Here is a 17,578-nt window from a genome sequence, read left to right on the forward strand (position 1 = left end):
GGATTAATAAAATACTTATTACATAATATCCTAATGGGGTCTGGTACAACAAGCAGGAGTCTAGAGCTATTATTCCTGCTTCATTTCAATAATGATAATGGACGAGATTTATCCATCACTGTTGGTCTGTCTGCTAATGAATCAGTTCGTAAGCGGATGAACGTAAAAGGCAGCTCAGGCAGAAGGGACTTTAAAAACATACTGTTAGGAGCAGCAGCCTATCTGTTGAAGCTTGACTTGATGAGCAAGTACAATACATTCAGGAGGAGTGTTAATACTGCAGTACCTTCAAATGGTCTGCTGATGAAAACTTTGCTAGCTCTTGGCAAACTGTAATTTGGTGCATTTAGTTAACTGAAGACTGGAGAGGAAGTTCCTTTTTGGACCCAAGAAACAAAAACAATAATTAGTTGGGGGCTAAAAAATGCAAAGATCTAATGGAATGGATCTTTTTAACCATTTGTTTAAACGCACATATCATCACACACTCTTGGCCTATTGTTAAATCTGGAGATGGTAACTGTAGAGAAACAAGCAGGAGTAAGACATATTATGCCCCTCTCCCAAAGGCATAAATCTACCTTTTCTGCCATTCTTGAGCAACATGTTCACACTGCAGGCAGGTAGGATGGTAAGCCTTCCATACCATTATCTCAGCTGGTCAGAATGAACAGCTTTCCTCTGGAAGACATTTGTAAACAAAGGCAAATATCCTGTACTTGTGATATTCTCTGTTTTGTAGAAAGGAAATAAAAGAGCATACACATTGAAGACATTTTCAGTCAGATTTTATATATCAATATAGAGAGATATTCAAAAGTAATCCATTACAGATAATCAAAAGGTGGAACCAGTTTGGTTTTATACAGTTCATCTTTGCATGTACAGTTGGCTGATCCCTGTCCTGTCCTTTTCGTGAAAAACACTTCAAGAAAATGGAAAAAAAGTAAAAGCAAAAGGCACAAAGAAACAAAAATCCATCATCTCTTTAACACTAAGGTTGGGATTCATTGCAAAAGGGTAAGGGGTCACCATGTTTACGTGAGTGTACGAAGAAAAAAAGGGTTTTTCCACATGAAGAAGATGCTAAATGATGCACAGCAAGAAACAACACAAACCACTTTGGTGGAAAAATTCAGACTTCTTACAATCAGGGAATGCAGTGCTCTCCTTTTATACAAATAAATTAATATACCTGTCAACACTTTATCTAAAATCTTATGTACAGCTTCTCTTTTACATAGTTGTATAATACATTATCAAAAACCCTATGAAAACATATTTACAAATCAATGAATCAAAAAGCTCCCTCAAAACTCTCAAGTGTCTCACACACACACACACACACACACACACACACACACACACACACACACACACACACACACACCCACGTACACTCTTACACACCTGTGTATCCACACACATGTTTTTCGTCCATGCAGTACACAATAAAGAAGGCATTCAACGAGGGTTGTGCAACAAAGAGCATACAAAACAGTTTCATATATGGCTGTGGGATGAACAGCATCACTCACATGCATAAAAATGAACACACGCACACACACACACACACACACACACACACACACACAAACAGACTTTAAAGGTCTATAAATAAACAGTGTTAATGACTGGACTAAACGGGCATTAAACGTGTTCTCTGTCAATTTGGCTTCGTTACATCACAGTCAGATTTCAGTTTTGGTGGTTACATCACATGATGGGTCTTTTTCACTGTGCAGCCACCAGCTGGGCCCTCCCACACGGAGCCATCCAAATTGTCTGCTCAGATATCCGCCTTCTCAGGGACTCTACAGTGGGCTACGGTATCTAGCTTGCTTTTGTTTGTGTGTGTGTGTGTGTGTGTGTGCAATCATGTGTGTGTTTTGCCTAAAACAATGAATGGCTGCATTGTTAGCTGGTGGGCAATTATGCATGCGGTTTGTGTTTTTTTTTTTCAGAGGGCAAGTGCAAGTTGTCTCTGTCCTCTGGAGAACAGTGGGAATTTGCTATCACTGCACCCCTGTGTGTGTTCATGTGTGCATTAGTCACAGTCAAAGGTGGGTGATCAAATAAAATTCTTAACACTCAAGGGGGTTTTGTGAACAAGATAATTCCGCAGCCCAACTAAAAGCTGCAGTCTATTGCTTTTCTCAAACCATTGAACACCTAAACAAGCTACAATAAAGACGACAGAAGTCTCACTTAAAATATCTCAACCTCTCATCCTCTCTGCGCTACGACAACAAAGGCCTACAAAAGGTTCTGGCCTCCTTTTACTTCTTTCCAGTGCACAAACCTGATGCACTCTCCTAAATCTCTGGAGGTTTGGAGGTCATATGAAAACATAACCCCTCAAATCAGCTGTGTTAAAGCCGCACTCAGCTAACTCACCATTAAAGGCTTGTTCCTGAACCAGAGAGAAAGCACATTGTAGCCCTTCCTTAAAACCAATCTGGAAATTAAACATGAAACAATTAAACCTTTTTGGATCTATCACATTTGTGGTTGACTTTAACATGAATCTGTACAGATTGTCCCATCAACGCAGGTGCTGTCCCAGTTTCAGAGCTCACTCTCCCAAACAGTTCTCCCAGAGCTCCCAGTGGCCCACCAGGAATTACACAAACTAATACACTGAGGATGAAACAGAAGCAGGCACGAGCCTCGTCACAAAATATAAGACACGCAGCACACACCTCACTCATGATCAATGCAAAAGACTCAAAAGAGGAACCAGTTCAACTCCATAATTCAGTTCAGGTCGATATTGGGAACACATCAAAACACACTGATGAATTAAATCTCAACTTTTCCCAGAGAGAATCCAGCTGAAGCACAGAAAAAGGTAAGTGTTTTTAAAAGTAACAATGTTTGTGTCATTAAATCAGCTGTTTTTCAAATAGAGTTTGGCATATAGGACATTGGCTGTGAATGGCTGCATGTAAAACTGTATGATATGTTCTTTCTCCCTTTAAGCAAACTTAGTCCAAGTGACCCCTGACCTCTCTCTGTGTGCGTGTGCCTGAGCGGCCATCTTCACCTGGTTTCCGCTCTTGTTTGTCACTTTGTGGTAGAGAGCATAGGTTGCTCCGTGTACCAGTGAGTCCCTGGATCGGGCATGCTGCCTCCTAGTGGCAGGGCTATGAATTGCGGGCAGGTGCCGCCTCCTGCTCCAACAACTCCCATGTTGACGCCCTGTGGGTATGGGTGATGGTGCGCATGGTGTCCCATGCCGTCAGTCCGTCCGATGTGGATCTCATCCTCCTCGCCCTCGCCGGTAGTCTTGCGGTAGACAGGGTTGTCGAAGTTCATGCTCTTGGTGGAATTGCGTCGCCAGTTCCGCCAAACCAGGTAGACTCCGGTGCACACCAGGCCGAACACCACTGTGGCAACAATAGGAACTGCATGCGTTTAACACACAGCGGCAGGGACATGGGAAGGGGGCAGCGTTAACGAGGCAGACCAAGTCCATGGCGTGAAATGAGAGGCACAGAGAGGAGCACAACAGGCATGCAGGGGGACAGAGGGGTCAGGGGGCAGTGGCATAGAGGTTGTGTGTGTGTGTGTGTGGGTGGGTGGCTCGGTTAAACATCGGGTGAAAGTTGCGTCACTCATGAATCGAACCAAAACATCATCAGAGGGCTGACAGTGGAGCAGATTAGTTTTTAACTATCCTCAGGGAGGACAATCTAAACTATTAAATAACATCATCCTCAAAGAAAGTGTCCTTGAATAAGTAATGGGATTGATTACTGCATTATTGAAGTAAAGCATTAAAGCTCCAATAAAGCTCCCATGGTTTATTGATGTCTTATTTTCTTTCTTTTTCTTCTTTTTCTAAATTTGAGCTTTTTCCTCCTATGAGAACATTTTTCGTAGCATTATTATCTAAAAGCTACGTCTCACAAAACCTCTGGGAGATCAAATCTTTGTTCAAAATATAACTACCAAAAAGTTTTCAAATAGTGTATTTTTTTAATATTATGTATTTTGACAGTATTTCTGCTTCCTGGGGTATATTATGCCACCCTCTTGTAGCTGTTGTATTTATTGTCCCTGTTGTGTCTGTTCAACAATTGATTATGATTGTTTTGCAGATTGCTAAACACTGTTTGTCTCCTCCCATATTTGCCTGAAGAAGACCCTTTGGATGTAAACGTTGCCATTAATTGCTGTAAGTTGCTCATTAAAAGATGAACAGTGTGTCGACGTATTTCTCTTTTATCTGCACTTTATGCCTTTTTTCCCCTGCGCCTGTATGCATTTTGCTTAAATGTGCGCACACTCGTCTTTCTCTTTTAGATATAGGGTATACACATGGATCGCACCGATCGCTCAAATGCAGTAATCAAACATTTGTGGAAAAGATAAATAATTAAGACAAGATGGTCAACTGGAAAGTAGCTGCACATGTACGTGCCTCACCGCTCCACACTCTGAAGGCTGATAATGCTTGTTGTAATCCATTAGCACACTCTGCTTCATTGTTAGTGTAATACAATGGCACTCAAATTAAATGTTTTTTGACTAGTGAATACATTTAGTAATATTGGAGCATATCTGCTATAAAAGGACCCAATACCAACACTTATTAGAGATGCTAAATCCTCTGATATTATTGGCTGACTGGCCAGTTAATCGCTCGGGCTCGAGTTAAATCAAACTGTATGAAAGACAATAATATGTAAGATACATTATGAACAGTTATATTAGTGACTGAATGCTTCTTTAACTCAAAGTACTATCCACTGTAGCTCTATACTGTATTAAAACAACTAGTGTGAGTTGAGTATATCTGCTGCTGTTAAGTGAATATATGCTGTGCAACAACAGAAGAGGGTAATAACATTACAAACGGGCTTAACGTGCTCATATTACTAAACTGTGTGATTGGCTGCATACTGCTGGTAACAAAGAGAAAAACTGCAGTTGTTTAGGTGCACCAACCCTGTCCTTGCTTTCCTCTTGTATTATAGTATCCTTACTACACAGAGACAAAACGATTACTGACAGGCCAGTAGCGTAACCCAACACAACAACACAGCGTGATGTGAATAATGCAGGGACGCAGCAATGTCAGACGCACATAGAAAATGACTTCGAGAAACCTCGCCGAGAAGACCTGTATGCCAGGCTTCTCTCGTCCTGCCACAGCAGGGTCAGTGTGAATGGACTACAAACAGAGAGGCCTTAGGGTGCAGGTAGACAGCAGCTCAATGCAGCTCTGCAGAACCTCAAACGTGGACGTACACACAAAGACAAAAAGGTCGCCAAGTGACTTACCAATGGGGATGACAACCCCCAAAACAGCCACTGTCAGGTTCTCGCCCAGGAGGAAATGTTCGCTTCCAGCTGAAGAGAGACGGGGCGAGAGAGAGAGAGAGAGAGAGAGAGAGAGAGAGAGAGAAAGGAATTAGAGAAGTTAGAGCAAGAAAAGACAGAAGAGTTTGAGAGGATGAGAGGGAGAAAGCTCACAGGATATAAAAATGCCCGAGAAATAGAGTGAGAGATAAGCAGGGGAGGCAGGACAGGAGAGCCGGAGATAAAACATAGCAGGCGGGTGTTCATGCATACATGGCTGTGAGTGTGAAAGAGACAGATAGTGAGAAAGACGTTACAGTAAAAATGACTGAAGGTGAGAAAAATGACGAGTTTATGGCATTTGTCTGAGTGACCTTGACACTACCCCTCACCCTCTACACTTCATTAGCACTCCTTTGTCACTTCACATTTAACACTCTTTTATCTATTACATACTCATAAACAGTTATACACAGCCACACACACGTGCCGTCACTCACACAATGGGTTACACAAAGAGCACTTTACAGAGAGAAGGCCACACTTTCAAGGCAAGATTCATCACTCCTTTTAAAGTCAGCTGTGCGTCATTCATTTTAGTGTCATCATTACAGCGAGAATGAGGTTGAGCTACATTATGTGGACGAGAAGGACTCTATGATGTGATAGTTAGCAGGAGATGAGGACAATAAGGTGAAAAGGGACCTGTGTTTTGAATGTAAAAGTCTGCCAGATTGACATCGGAAGAAGACGCCTGTGGTCTGTTCATGGGACGCCTTACCATGCTCTATATCAACTCATCTGACACCTAACCCGTGGCAGTGTTATCAACAAATTAGAATGTAACATAAAGAATTGATGATTTTCTTGCTGAACGTCTTTGTGGGTCTTAAAGAGACATCGGTATTCATTTCGGTCGGTTTGTGAGCAGTTTTAAGAAAACCTCTTTAAAGTATTTAGTGTCTTTACATACAGGCAGATGAAATACACATGATTCTTTTATACACAGCTCACTCACAGTGTTGAGAGACGCTGCTGTCCCCTGCCGATGTGGTAGATGCGACCATAGCGGTGGCTGTGGAGTGGGAGCCCAGAGCCTTTGATGCTTGTGATGAAAGAGGCTTTAGGCTAGAGAGCGTTGTAAGGGAGTCGGGGGCACCAGAGGGGGCTGTGGTTAAGTGGGGGGTGGCATCTGCCTGAGAAACCCCGCCTGAGGGAGGTGGGAAGTCTTCAGTAACAGGCGAGCTAGCGTCAGACGGAGGCGAATATGTGGGCGTTGTGTCGTTTCTTGGTGCTCCTGGAATTAAAGAAGAGAAGATGACAGATGTTATTGTAGATGTGTTGGAACACCTGGAAGTGTGATTTCAAATCTGTCCTTTCTCAGTAACCTTGAAGACTTTGCATAAATACTCTTTCAAGTAAATACTAAAGAGAAAATGATTTTAAATGTACACAATATACACAATCTATCCTTTAAAAAGGAAGCTCCAGTCAGGAAATGTTAACTTGGCTTTGACTGACTGGAAGATTAGAGTACTTCTTACTATCAACCTTCTTTTAATCAGAATCATTTTGTTTGGAATTACTGACTTCACCTCTCCTTCATCAACAATGTACCATTATCATAAAACAACAATGTGTTCTAAATGTATGAGCACAAGAAAGCATTTGTTCTTTAGATGTTGTGATGAATCACATTACACTACACAGTGCCGGCCCATATATGTGTTGCTTAGCAACCATCTTTTAATCAGAGGTTAAATTACTGTTGCTTGGGGGGGGGGGGGTTCATAGTTAATAATTTATCATTAATTACTACCGACTACAGATACAATGTTGATTGTTTACACAATTTCTACCAAACTCTTCCTCTATGCTAAAGTTCATTAAAGCCAGTAATGAAAAACAACGAGATGAAAACAGTGCTACATTAAATAAAACAAGACAATACAGATAAAAGACCAAACAATGATTATTATCAGTGAAATGGTTAAGCTGTAACAAGGAAATACACAGGACATGCAGGACAACCAGGTCATACATGTTTAAGCACAGTTTGGATACAATTGATCCAATTACATACGGGATGATGATTTTTAACTTTTTTACTAAGTTTTACGTCATCATTCTGTTACTGTGAAGAAAAGTAATCTATCACATGTGTCAGCACTAACCCAAAAAGTCTTACATATTTGGGTATAATGTTTTTATTGAAGTAGAGAACATCTTTAAAGTTCCTCCTCTGAAAAAAGGTCTGTCTTAAGTGAAGCAGAATCTAATCATCTGCCCGCTAAGCACTGTGCTGTCTGACCGACAAATTCTATTAGGTTTCATTGATCATTAATTACTCTCAATAAACAGGCTCACCTGGCACACAGCCCCTCATATCGGGGCCCAGGTCCTGTCCGTCGGGGCAGGCGCAGGTGTATTTGGGCGAGTGTTCTGTAATCTGTGGAGCCTTCAGACACAAGTACTCACAGCCTCCATTGGCCACGCTACCCAGATTACAGCTGTCAGGGCCTGGAGACAGAGACAAAAAGACAGAGAGAGACACTGAGACATGGAATTACACAGGGATTGTTTTAAAAATAGGATTATCACTTTTTCAACATTTGGAGACAGCAGAGAGTCAGAATGATGTTTTGGACATTTTGTTGATCCCTCCTCTGTGAATACACTGATTTATTTCCTTTAAGAAACGCCATTCACTATGTGTAAACAAAAACTAGGAGTATACAAAGAATAACATCTGGTGACTTACAGATACTGGCTGTAAATATTAACTAGTTCCTTTGCAGCTGTGCCAAATACGACTCCACTGTGTTCAAGCCAGTCTTGTTTATAAACCATCAAAGACAGGTGATGAAAAACAGTGAAAGATGTAAATATAACTTTGTATGGACTACTCAGTGGAGGGAAGACACCAAAAGAGACAGGCCTGATATATTTATGGAAACCGACATGAACGAATGGAAACACCAGCATCACATTCATGATTTAAAGCTCTGTTCAGTTCAAATCAAACCTAGATTGTCCTAAAAGAAAAGCAGGTTGGAGGCAGAGTTTATGACAGATGTGTGAGTGTTCTGCTGCTCCTGATGCTTTGATCACCCTGCTGCAGTCACACGTCTCAACATCATTTATTCATGTGCTGGTCTGGCATGGACCCACTGCGGGAAACTTGGTCACAGAGATGCGACTCAGCTTGTAGAATCACAGAGAGAGGAAGAGAGTGAACAGTACAGACGTGCATGTAAATTGCCTTTCATTTAGGACACACGCACCTTGGGGCTGTCGGAGCTGGTGGAAGACTACGATGTCGTGGGGGTCGTTAAGGTTTTCTGCCAGCGTCTGGATATCCTGACCTGTCAACCTGTTCGCCATGAAGACCGCCGCTCTGTCTCTGTCAGTCCAGTAGATACGATCCTGAAAGATAGGGAAGATTAGGATTTTATCATTTTTATTATGAGTATCTCAGAAGTCAGGCAGAGCAGGGGGCCGCTGGGCTACGACCCAGGAGTAAAAAAGAAACTCAACCAAGACTCAATGATAAATGATGCAGTTTGTATTTAAAGTCGTATATGTTCAGGAGTCCTTCAACTTGAAAACAAAATCTTTGTTTTCGTGTGAGGACATTGGTGAATGAAAAATAATGAAAATAGAAGAAACATTTGAATACAGACCACAAAAAAAACTTGCTGAACAGAGAGCAGAAACACAAGATGAACGATGTGGGAGAGGAAACAGAACTAACAGCTGTATATGCAGCGTATTCACTCACGACTCTAATTTATTTGAGGAAAAACAAGAGAGAGAGAAAATTAGCGCCAGTGAAATATGCACTGATAAATGTTTTGTGTCACACAAAGTCTCATTGATTATCTCTTGTAGAAGAGAAAGTGAGTTAATTTGACATGTACTGCAAATAATGTGAGGGGATAAATGCATCAAGGAAATAAACTTGCAGAGGTTTAACTGAGAAATAATTCTATATCTATCCAACGGGAGCATCAGTGAAAGAGCGAACTACAGCATATAAAGTAGACTGTCACACTATTTAAAAGATGCCATCTTACCAGTGTATCTTTTTATAGGATTTTATTAGCTTTACATGATTAAAATACATCCTATATAGAATTGTCTCAAAGGCAAAATTCAACAGTGTTTTTTGTTTAGTAACGTTAGTTATAGTTTACTTTGTTCCTTATTTCACTCCCTCACCAGTTTTAACATAGTGATGAAAGGCAGCCAATATATTCTGAGGTTGCCGTAGAAACTACAGATTAATATAGCCAAATGAGAGACAGTGTTTGTGTGTGTGTGTGTGTGTGTGTGTGTGTGTGTGTGTGTGTGTTTGCGTTGAGTCAGTCACTGAGTCAGACCGAGATGGTAATGTGATGTTCACTACAACACTCAATAAGACAGAGCCGGTGTGTGTTGAACATCCTGAACAGGAAGGTCACCTTGTAGTCACAACAGGGCAGAGAGCAGAGAGGCCCCAGATCGATTATGTTTCCCACCAGAGGGGATTTATCATCATTTTGTAATGTACACTACAGAGCTGCCTGCGGAGTCGAATGACAGCAGAGTACAGTCGAACAATTATACAAGGTTGTGCTCAAACCTACAGCTCAACCCTAAAGATAGTTTTATTTTGTAACACGTAGAATATGGTCTGAATCTGTTCTTTTTATTAGGTGTGCTGAGATAACTTTGATGATCGATAAGTGATGATCGATTTATCAATGGATAAACTGTTTGTCCTGTTGGTCTCAGGCCAATGAGACCACAATCAAACAACTCAGATCTGTCTACAATCAGGCATTAAAGGTGCTTGATAGAAAAGCCCTTCGCCATCATCACTGCAATATTCTCAATAAATATAACGTATTAAGTTTTGACAATGTAATTCAATATACAAATCTAAGAACCGTTTTCAAAATTGTTAACAATACTGCTCCACCCTCAATGAAAGAATTCATAAAACTTTATTCTGAACAAACGACCCGAACATCCCGCTCCACCACTCGCAGAAACTGTGCCGTCCCAAAGAGGTCCTCTGTATTTGCACAGACAGCCTTTTCATTTAAATCTATTCAACAATGGAATCAACTTCCTGATAGTCTGAAGCTGTCTGTGGATCTTAATAACTTCTCTAGAAACCTAAAGAAACACCTTCTCAATAATCAGCTGTGTCAGCATCAGCGCACTTAAATTTTACGCATGTAATTTTGTTGCTAAAGTTTTTTACTGTGTTAATATTAATTAACATAGTAAAAAACGTAAAACTTAAAATATTAATTAATTAACAGTTTTTAGGCTGTGATGGTTTTCTGGAAAAGAAACCATCTGATTAGTTTTAAATGACTACTGCTTTTAAATGACTACTGCATGTATTTGTTTTGTGCTACTGACAGTTATTTGTAATGTCATGTTTTAATCCTGTGTGCACCTGCCCGGGGACAGCAGATGGAAACTAGCATTCGCTAAATCTGGTACAAAGCATATTTTCGAAAGATTAATGTATTTTGTACATTGTCCCTGACAAATAAACTAATAAACTAAAAAACTAAACTAAACTTTAATTATTAATTCTACTTATACAACTGCTCAACATGTCATGGGATGCTTGAGAGATTTAGTTATAAATTAATCGATTAACAATTAACCATTAACCATTAACATCCCTATTAAAAATCCACTCTCATCCTGTATTTGATCATACCTATAAACCCCTCTGTGTGCTCAGAACAGGCTGTTTCTGTGTCTGTAGCTTTAAATGAGCTGTGTCTGACCACGCCCCTCTCTAATAGGGGAGGGGATGTGGCTCGGGCTTTCTTGCACCATGTTCTTTTGTTTACAGTAAGAAGGCGGACTCAGAGGGCCGAACACACTGTTAGCTGTGGGATGTCACCTACTTGGAGGAGGGATTCCTGCCCTTTGTGATGTCATGAAGGGAAAGAACTACACATGCCTGTTTATCCTCACATTTTATGAAAGTGGAGAGGGCAAAAGAAGGAGAGGATGGCCTCTGCTGTGTGCTTTTATTTGTGAATGTTTTATATTGTGTCGACAAAACAGTCAATCCTGAGTTTTAAAATAAAAATTAGGGCATGAGGACATAACTCACACAACTTCAAATAATGTTCTTTGACACTGAGTCAAGCGCAGTTTCAGTCAAAGTAAATTTGGAACATTTTAAAAGATAAACATGATCATGGTTCTTTTCATTTTACCTCCTTTCAGAACAAACCTGCAAAGGTAAATTTTTCTTATTTCGTAGCATTAAACTCCATGTTTGTGGTTAGACTTAAAAACTGGTCCGCTGCCATAAAAAAAACCTGCTGCCCTGATCCCCCTGAGACCAGATACCCTTGAGAGGTGTCTCCCTTGGGAGTAGACCACCTGGGTGATGTGTTTAGCACCCATCTGCAGCTGTCTGAGACTCGTGCTGCAGTGGCGACGGCACGGATTTTCGGAGACAAGAGCGTGTAAGCATATGCATGCGTCTACACAAGAACAAGCACAACAAAGACACCAGAAGGGAGAACTTGAAGGATTTTTTAGCACAAAACCAGAAGTTTCTCTGATGGCCACCATGACATATCACAGAGAACTGGAAGGTTGGCTAAGGGCCCAAACACAAGCGTGTTGAGCCTTTGGGCTATCTCCTCCCTGTGGCTGTTCTCTGTTTAGTATGCTCTGCTAGTCAAACCCATTAGGGCAAACAGACCACAGGACACATACATGCATAGGGTCTGATTTATTAAGATCCCAATTAAAGAGTACTAAATTGCGTGTTCACTCAAAAAAATTACACATTTGGTTTATGGATGTTTTGCGGGTGATCTAAAAAAGAAATGTTATGTGAATGATAACAGGTGCAAACCCGGTGGCGTCATTTATGTCAGGATTGTGTGTGTTCTACTGGTTTACGTCACAGAGAGTTTGGATAGAAAGCAGGATGCATAGTATTTTCAAGTTATAGCAGATACATTTGGAAATAACAAAAAGTAGATTTGAAAGAAAGAAAAACTGGATATTCAACAGGGCCTCTCTTTTTTCCCTCCATCTTTTAATTAAGTCTTTACACATTGCGCAGGAGGTGCGAGGGCGCAGCAGACAGCTTGTCAGCGCTATGTCCATAAATGCCCTTGCAAGAGGTATCGAAGATGGGGGTACAAGCAGTGTTAAGGGGAGGTTGAAGAGGGAGGAGACAAGAATGATTAGAAGAGGAGCGCATCGGAGGGGATGAGCTGGGGGAGAGACACGCAACACAAGAAAAAGGAAATCCGTCAGTATGAACTATAATGTTGGCGAGAAGAGGGAGAAATTTTTCAGAATGCAGAGGCTGTGAATATTCAGTTATATTCGTTTATCATGGTGTTTCTCTTTGTGAAATAATATTGAAGAAAAATGAAAAATACATTTATTTTTTCTGCCATTCAAGCATTTGTGAGGGAAGAGAGATCTTTATACCTTCTTTTATTGATCCTATGTCTCCTCCTAACTACAACAACTAGAGCCTGTTGTGTGTAACACTGGGCTCTTGGATTAACACGTTCCTTTCAAAGGTGTTAAATTCAGACACTGTCACAATCGCCGCATTTTTTGCCAGACTTGGAAAATCACAATGTTTGTACTAACTTAACTTCTTTGGATTTTCTCCTCCCTGTATTTTGCTCGCTGGGGCAGAATCTTGCATATTCATTAAAGTAAACATGCCAAAGATGCAATCCTCACTGTGTGCCGTTAGCAGATCAGCTGTTTTTTTGTTGGCGGTAGCACACGTTTTAAGACATTCAAACCTTTAGTAAATCAGGCCCATAATGTACAGGAAACTGAATTTAACTCTCATTACTAACTCCCTGTCACACTGCAAGCTGCCGTGAGCCGGATGGAGAACATGTGGATATGATGAGATGTGCACAAGAAGACAGAAATCTTTAAAATGTGTCACACACAAACCTCAAAGACAGCCAGAGCATAGGGATGTCCCAGTCTCTCTGAGGACGACATGTGTGTCCTGCGGTGAGCTCCGTTCAGGTCCACACTGGCTATCAGGTGCAGCTTTGAATCCACCCAGAACAGACGCCTGTTGGCTACATCTGAGACAGACAACACACACACGCACACACGCACACACGCACACACGCACACACACACACACACACACACAAGACTTTCCAAGCTGAGTAGAAATTGATTGTGTTTGCGGTAAGCACTGATGCACTCTGACCAGCCCATCCCTGTAGGTTCTATTGATTACTTTCAAAATGTCAGGTTGTCACTATAATAGCAGTTTAAATTGTACTTTTTCAATCTATATGTTATGACTCTCCTTCAATGTCATTCGAAAAACAACTGAGATAACTTTTCCATCTTTGTTAATTATTTATCCTCATTATTTTAATTACTTCCGACCTTTCCCTCCCTTTTAGTTATCAAAGCTCAGGCAACTTAAGATATACCAAAATAGCTTAAAGGAAAAGTGTCAAATATAACCTTGTGTAACATATAATAAAGAGATAAAGTGTTAAAAAAACTGCTGTGCTCTCACCTAGAGTGATTCCATTGGGCCATTCAATGTTATCAGCCACCAGCACCTGTCGGTCCACTCCATTCATCCCGGCTTTCTCTATCTTGGCTTGCGTGCCCCAGTCTGACCAGTACATGAAGCTGGATTGAACAAAGGAAGCAGATTTAATGTTATATTGTGGAGTGTTCATGTAATGCAGCTGTGCCTCAGCAGGAAATGTGAAATAGAAGAAGTGTAATTCTGTTTATAATGAGATGCTTTCTTTTTTTCCCTTTTTTTGTCAGATTTCATCACTTTATTTATTATGAACTTTAGTCTGCCCACATTGTTGTGCCAACAGGCTCTGCTGAATATATAATGCTCTGGTTGCGACATTTTGTCTGGAACTTTGCCATGCTTTGAGAAAGTTGTGAGTTTCTGTGTAGGTGCTGCTCTGCACTGTGTCTGGCTGCTTTCACACAACAAAGAAACTGCCACAAGACTCAAGGGAGTGTAACTTTGTGTAACATTGTTGAGGTACGAGCAAGTCAGATAGCATTCTTCTATAATTTTTTTTATGAGGACTGCACAAACTTTCTGTAAAATGACAGAGAAGTCGTCCTGCTGAAAATTGCCTTTGAAATATTCAGGTAATCTCAGAGACGTCTTATAGAAGACTGAGAAGCAGACACTGGGATGTGGATTTTGTCAAATGGTAACTCTTCTAAAGGTTGAACACGAACGCAGTAAGCATACTGTCTCTGATTCGATGTCTGAGGATAGAATCTGTAAGATATGTGAAACAGACGTTTTAAAGCCAACAACATTTCTTCTGGTTGTTGCAGATCTTTGTTTCAGCACCACATCCCATCGAAGAGCTGCACATGCAGCAACACTATCACCGTTCCATCTTTACACAAAAAATACCATTACCACCTCACTGTTGACTCTCAGATGTTTGATTGGTTTTACTGCGCAGTATTTAGCAGCTGATAACATGGATTATCCAGATCACTTCACAGAGAGTAAATTGGTCTGGTTTGGATGTATTTCTTCTAAGTTTAAGTTTAAACACCCTTTAATTAAAGTTACTTGACAGAAATTCTCTCTTTTTTTGTTCCAATTCGTCATAATTATAAGGAATGTATTTCATTTAATTCTGTGGTTGTATTAATTCACTTAATGAGTTGGTTAATTCTTTATTAAATATGATCTGTGGTAGGCTCATCGTATTCAAAGCAGCACATTCAAAAGATGTCATTGTAACAACACAGAGATGTAAACAGTCATTTCTATGTTTATTACATTTAAAGACAAAAGTCATTTGGTGCCACAGTAAGATATTTGTGTTTGAGGATGTGAGTCGGACTTTAATGTGCTGTAAATCTCAGCGTGCGTATGCCTCAGCGTTGACTCTGTGCTTGTTTACTTAATTCTGGGCATGTTTGTTTTCATCCAGCTTCAGATCACCAGAACAAAGAAGCTGCAGAAGCTGGCACAAATTCATAAAGCTTCACAGATTAGAAGAAATCATCTAGGACAGAAATTCAAAAAAACTATTGAGTCAGGATGCTTAAATGGGTCACCGGTGTGTTACTTTCCTTTCCAAACACAACAACAGTTCTCTTATGTTCATGATTAGAGTCCCAGGAGAGGATTATGTTGATTCAATGCTTGAATCTTTGGCTGAAATCACTTTACTAATCTTTATCTGGGCTCCATTGAATATCATCTTCAATATAATAAAATACATAGAGAGGAAATAAGTACATCTTTCTGCATATTAAAAGAGAGTAGAGGCAGCATCATAAACTAGGTTTGCTACTTTTTTTATTTGCAGACTTTGTAATCTGTAATGTACAGCCTAATGGTTGGAGGAAATTTTAATTTAGAAAAATAGTAGTTAATAGTTAAAAGACCATAGATATGGATCCCGACATTTGTAATATTGAAGCGTGTGAGGAACATTTGGTTTGTGTTACTTTGGGCTCCCCCAGTCGACAAAGTTGCACATTTTATCTCTGTGCTGATTTGTTCTTGTACATGTGTAAGTAGTGTTATCTGAAAGAAAACCTCCCTCTGCTGTCTTGTAGGGTGGTGGGGACCCGGGGCCCACATCCAACTAGGCTTGCCCCAGAGTCCGGTTCATTTGACCAGAAACGTACTGTACTTTTACAATATTCGGGTGTACGTATACCCGAGTATTGACCACAGGAGACGTGAACGAAACCACGATTAAACAAGGAAGTCCACTGCTTTATGATGGACTTGCAAACCAACCACACGTGCATAACGCCCGACTCTTCAATCCTGTCCCTGATGATATTGTTTGCTTTTGTGGCTTATATAGAGGTCACAATATTATTAATATTACATTTGTTTTCATTACCAACTAAAAACTCTTCACATGAGCTTTCATTTCAATAACAACATGAAAAAGGTTTATAGTTTTATACCTGGCTTGGAGGCAGGAAACATTTCTCTTACCCGTTTAGGGGGTCCAACGCTATCGCTCGTGGCTCGCTCAGGTCCGTGTTGATGAGGACTCTTCTCTTGGTGGCATCCACTGAGGCCACAGAGATGGATTTGTCCCCGGAGTCAGTCCAGTATAGGTTATGTTGGAGCCAGTCCAGAGCCAAACCCACGGGGGTCTGCAGGAACGAATCCAGCAGTGGTATCTGCTGGGAGGGGTCACTGGCCTCATTGATGAAGGCACTTGAGGGGGCGGGCACAGAGAGAGACAGAGAGGGGAAGGAGGGAGAATTTGAGGGGTGGAGAATATGGAAGTTGTAATCCTCAGCAAGGCAGCAGTTATTGTAAAATCGATGGACAGCGGAGGGATGCTGGCTGCCTGGTGGGGCCTTATATGTTGATAATGAGTCTGTATTCAGTGTTCTTTTTATTTTATGGCACTCTACTAAAAAGATTTATTCTCAGAAAATATTAACTTTTTGTTTACAAACTTAAAATACAATTAGAATGCAAGTAAAACTGTACACTTAGCAGACAGTGTAAATGAAACCATCACAGTGAAAGCAGCAATAGAAATAAACAAACAAATAAATCTGTAAAATGTGATGGGAAATATGAGCACATACATGAAAGTGACAGTGACATTAAACGGCCTATAGATTATATATCATCCTGACTGATGTGTATTCTAAATCTCCGGTCTACACTGTGCTGTAAAGTGACTGCATAGTGGAGAATGGGACTAGAGTGCGAGCTGTAGCCTTGGGCAATGCACTGGGCAGGTTCATCCAGGGGTTAGCATCCTTCTGTGCTGGATCACTTATCAGAATAGACAAGGCCTAACTCAGTGGTTGCCCTGCTGGATAATGATTTGGCCCCGTCAGAGGTGTGAGGTGAGGGCCGCGGAACTGTGCTCCCTGAACAAGAATTTCCCTTTAAGTTTCCCCAGAGGTCTTTTTCTTTTAACAGCCATCTTACAAAGGGAACAGAGTGCTCCAATTAGAATACACTCAGGGGAGAAAACGTGGCGGGATAACAATAGGAAGGCTGGAATTAATCTGGGATGATAGCAGGCCATGGCCATCTAGTCAGCTGGTTACATTTAAAAAAATACATAAAAAGATTGAACAAGAAGAAGATGCTTACAACATAAAGTATAGGGAAACATTTCAAGTTCCAATATTTTAAGATTTGACACATCAAGTGGCTGAAATGTAAAATATTGATTGTTTTGCTTGAAATCAGGGGGTGCAGGAGATTGACATACTTTTTGTTCTTACT

The 17,578-nt window shown here is 40.7% G+C and overlaps 1 protein-coding gene across 3 annotated transcripts in view; it reads right to left on the reverse strand.

The window, feature by feature from the left end:
• Positions 1 to 621: 621 nt before the first annotated feature.
• Positions 622 to 17,578, reverse strand: part of LOC306826196 (low-density lipoprotein receptor-related protein 8-like) — a 90,036-nt gene continuing 73,079 nt past the window's right edge. Inside the window, exons 10-17 of one of the 3 annotated variants that reach the window (XM_079347371.1) lie at positions 16,313 to 16,540; positions 13,868 to 13,986; positions 13,276 to 13,415; positions 8,592 to 8,733; positions 7,675 to 7,827; positions 6,326 to 6,604; positions 5,290 to 5,358; positions 622 to 3,407 (exon numbers count right to left, since the gene is read on the reverse strand). In XM_079347371.1, coding sequence (XP_079203497.1) covers positions 3,067 to 3,407; positions 5,290 to 5,358; positions 6,326 to 6,604; positions 7,675 to 7,827; positions 8,592 to 8,733; positions 13,276 to 13,415; positions 13,868 to 13,986; positions 16,313 to 16,540 — 1,471 coding nt within the window. In that variant the 3' untranslated portion in view covers positions 622 to 3,066. The remainder of the gene's footprint in view (positions 3,408 to 5,289; positions 5,359 to 6,325; positions 6,605 to 7,674; positions 7,828 to 8,591; positions 8,734 to 13,275; positions 13,416 to 13,867; positions 13,987 to 16,312; positions 16,541 to 17,578) is intronic. The other 2 variants (XM_079347370.1, XM_079347369.1) reach the window with 2 other exon arrangements.

The sequence above is a fragment of the Symphodus melops genome, assembly GCF_947650265.1.
Source record: "Symphodus melops genome assembly, chromosome: 7".
NCBI classification, from domain to species: Eukaryota; Metazoa; Chordata; class Actinopteri; order Labriformes; family Labridae; genus Symphodus; species Symphodus melops.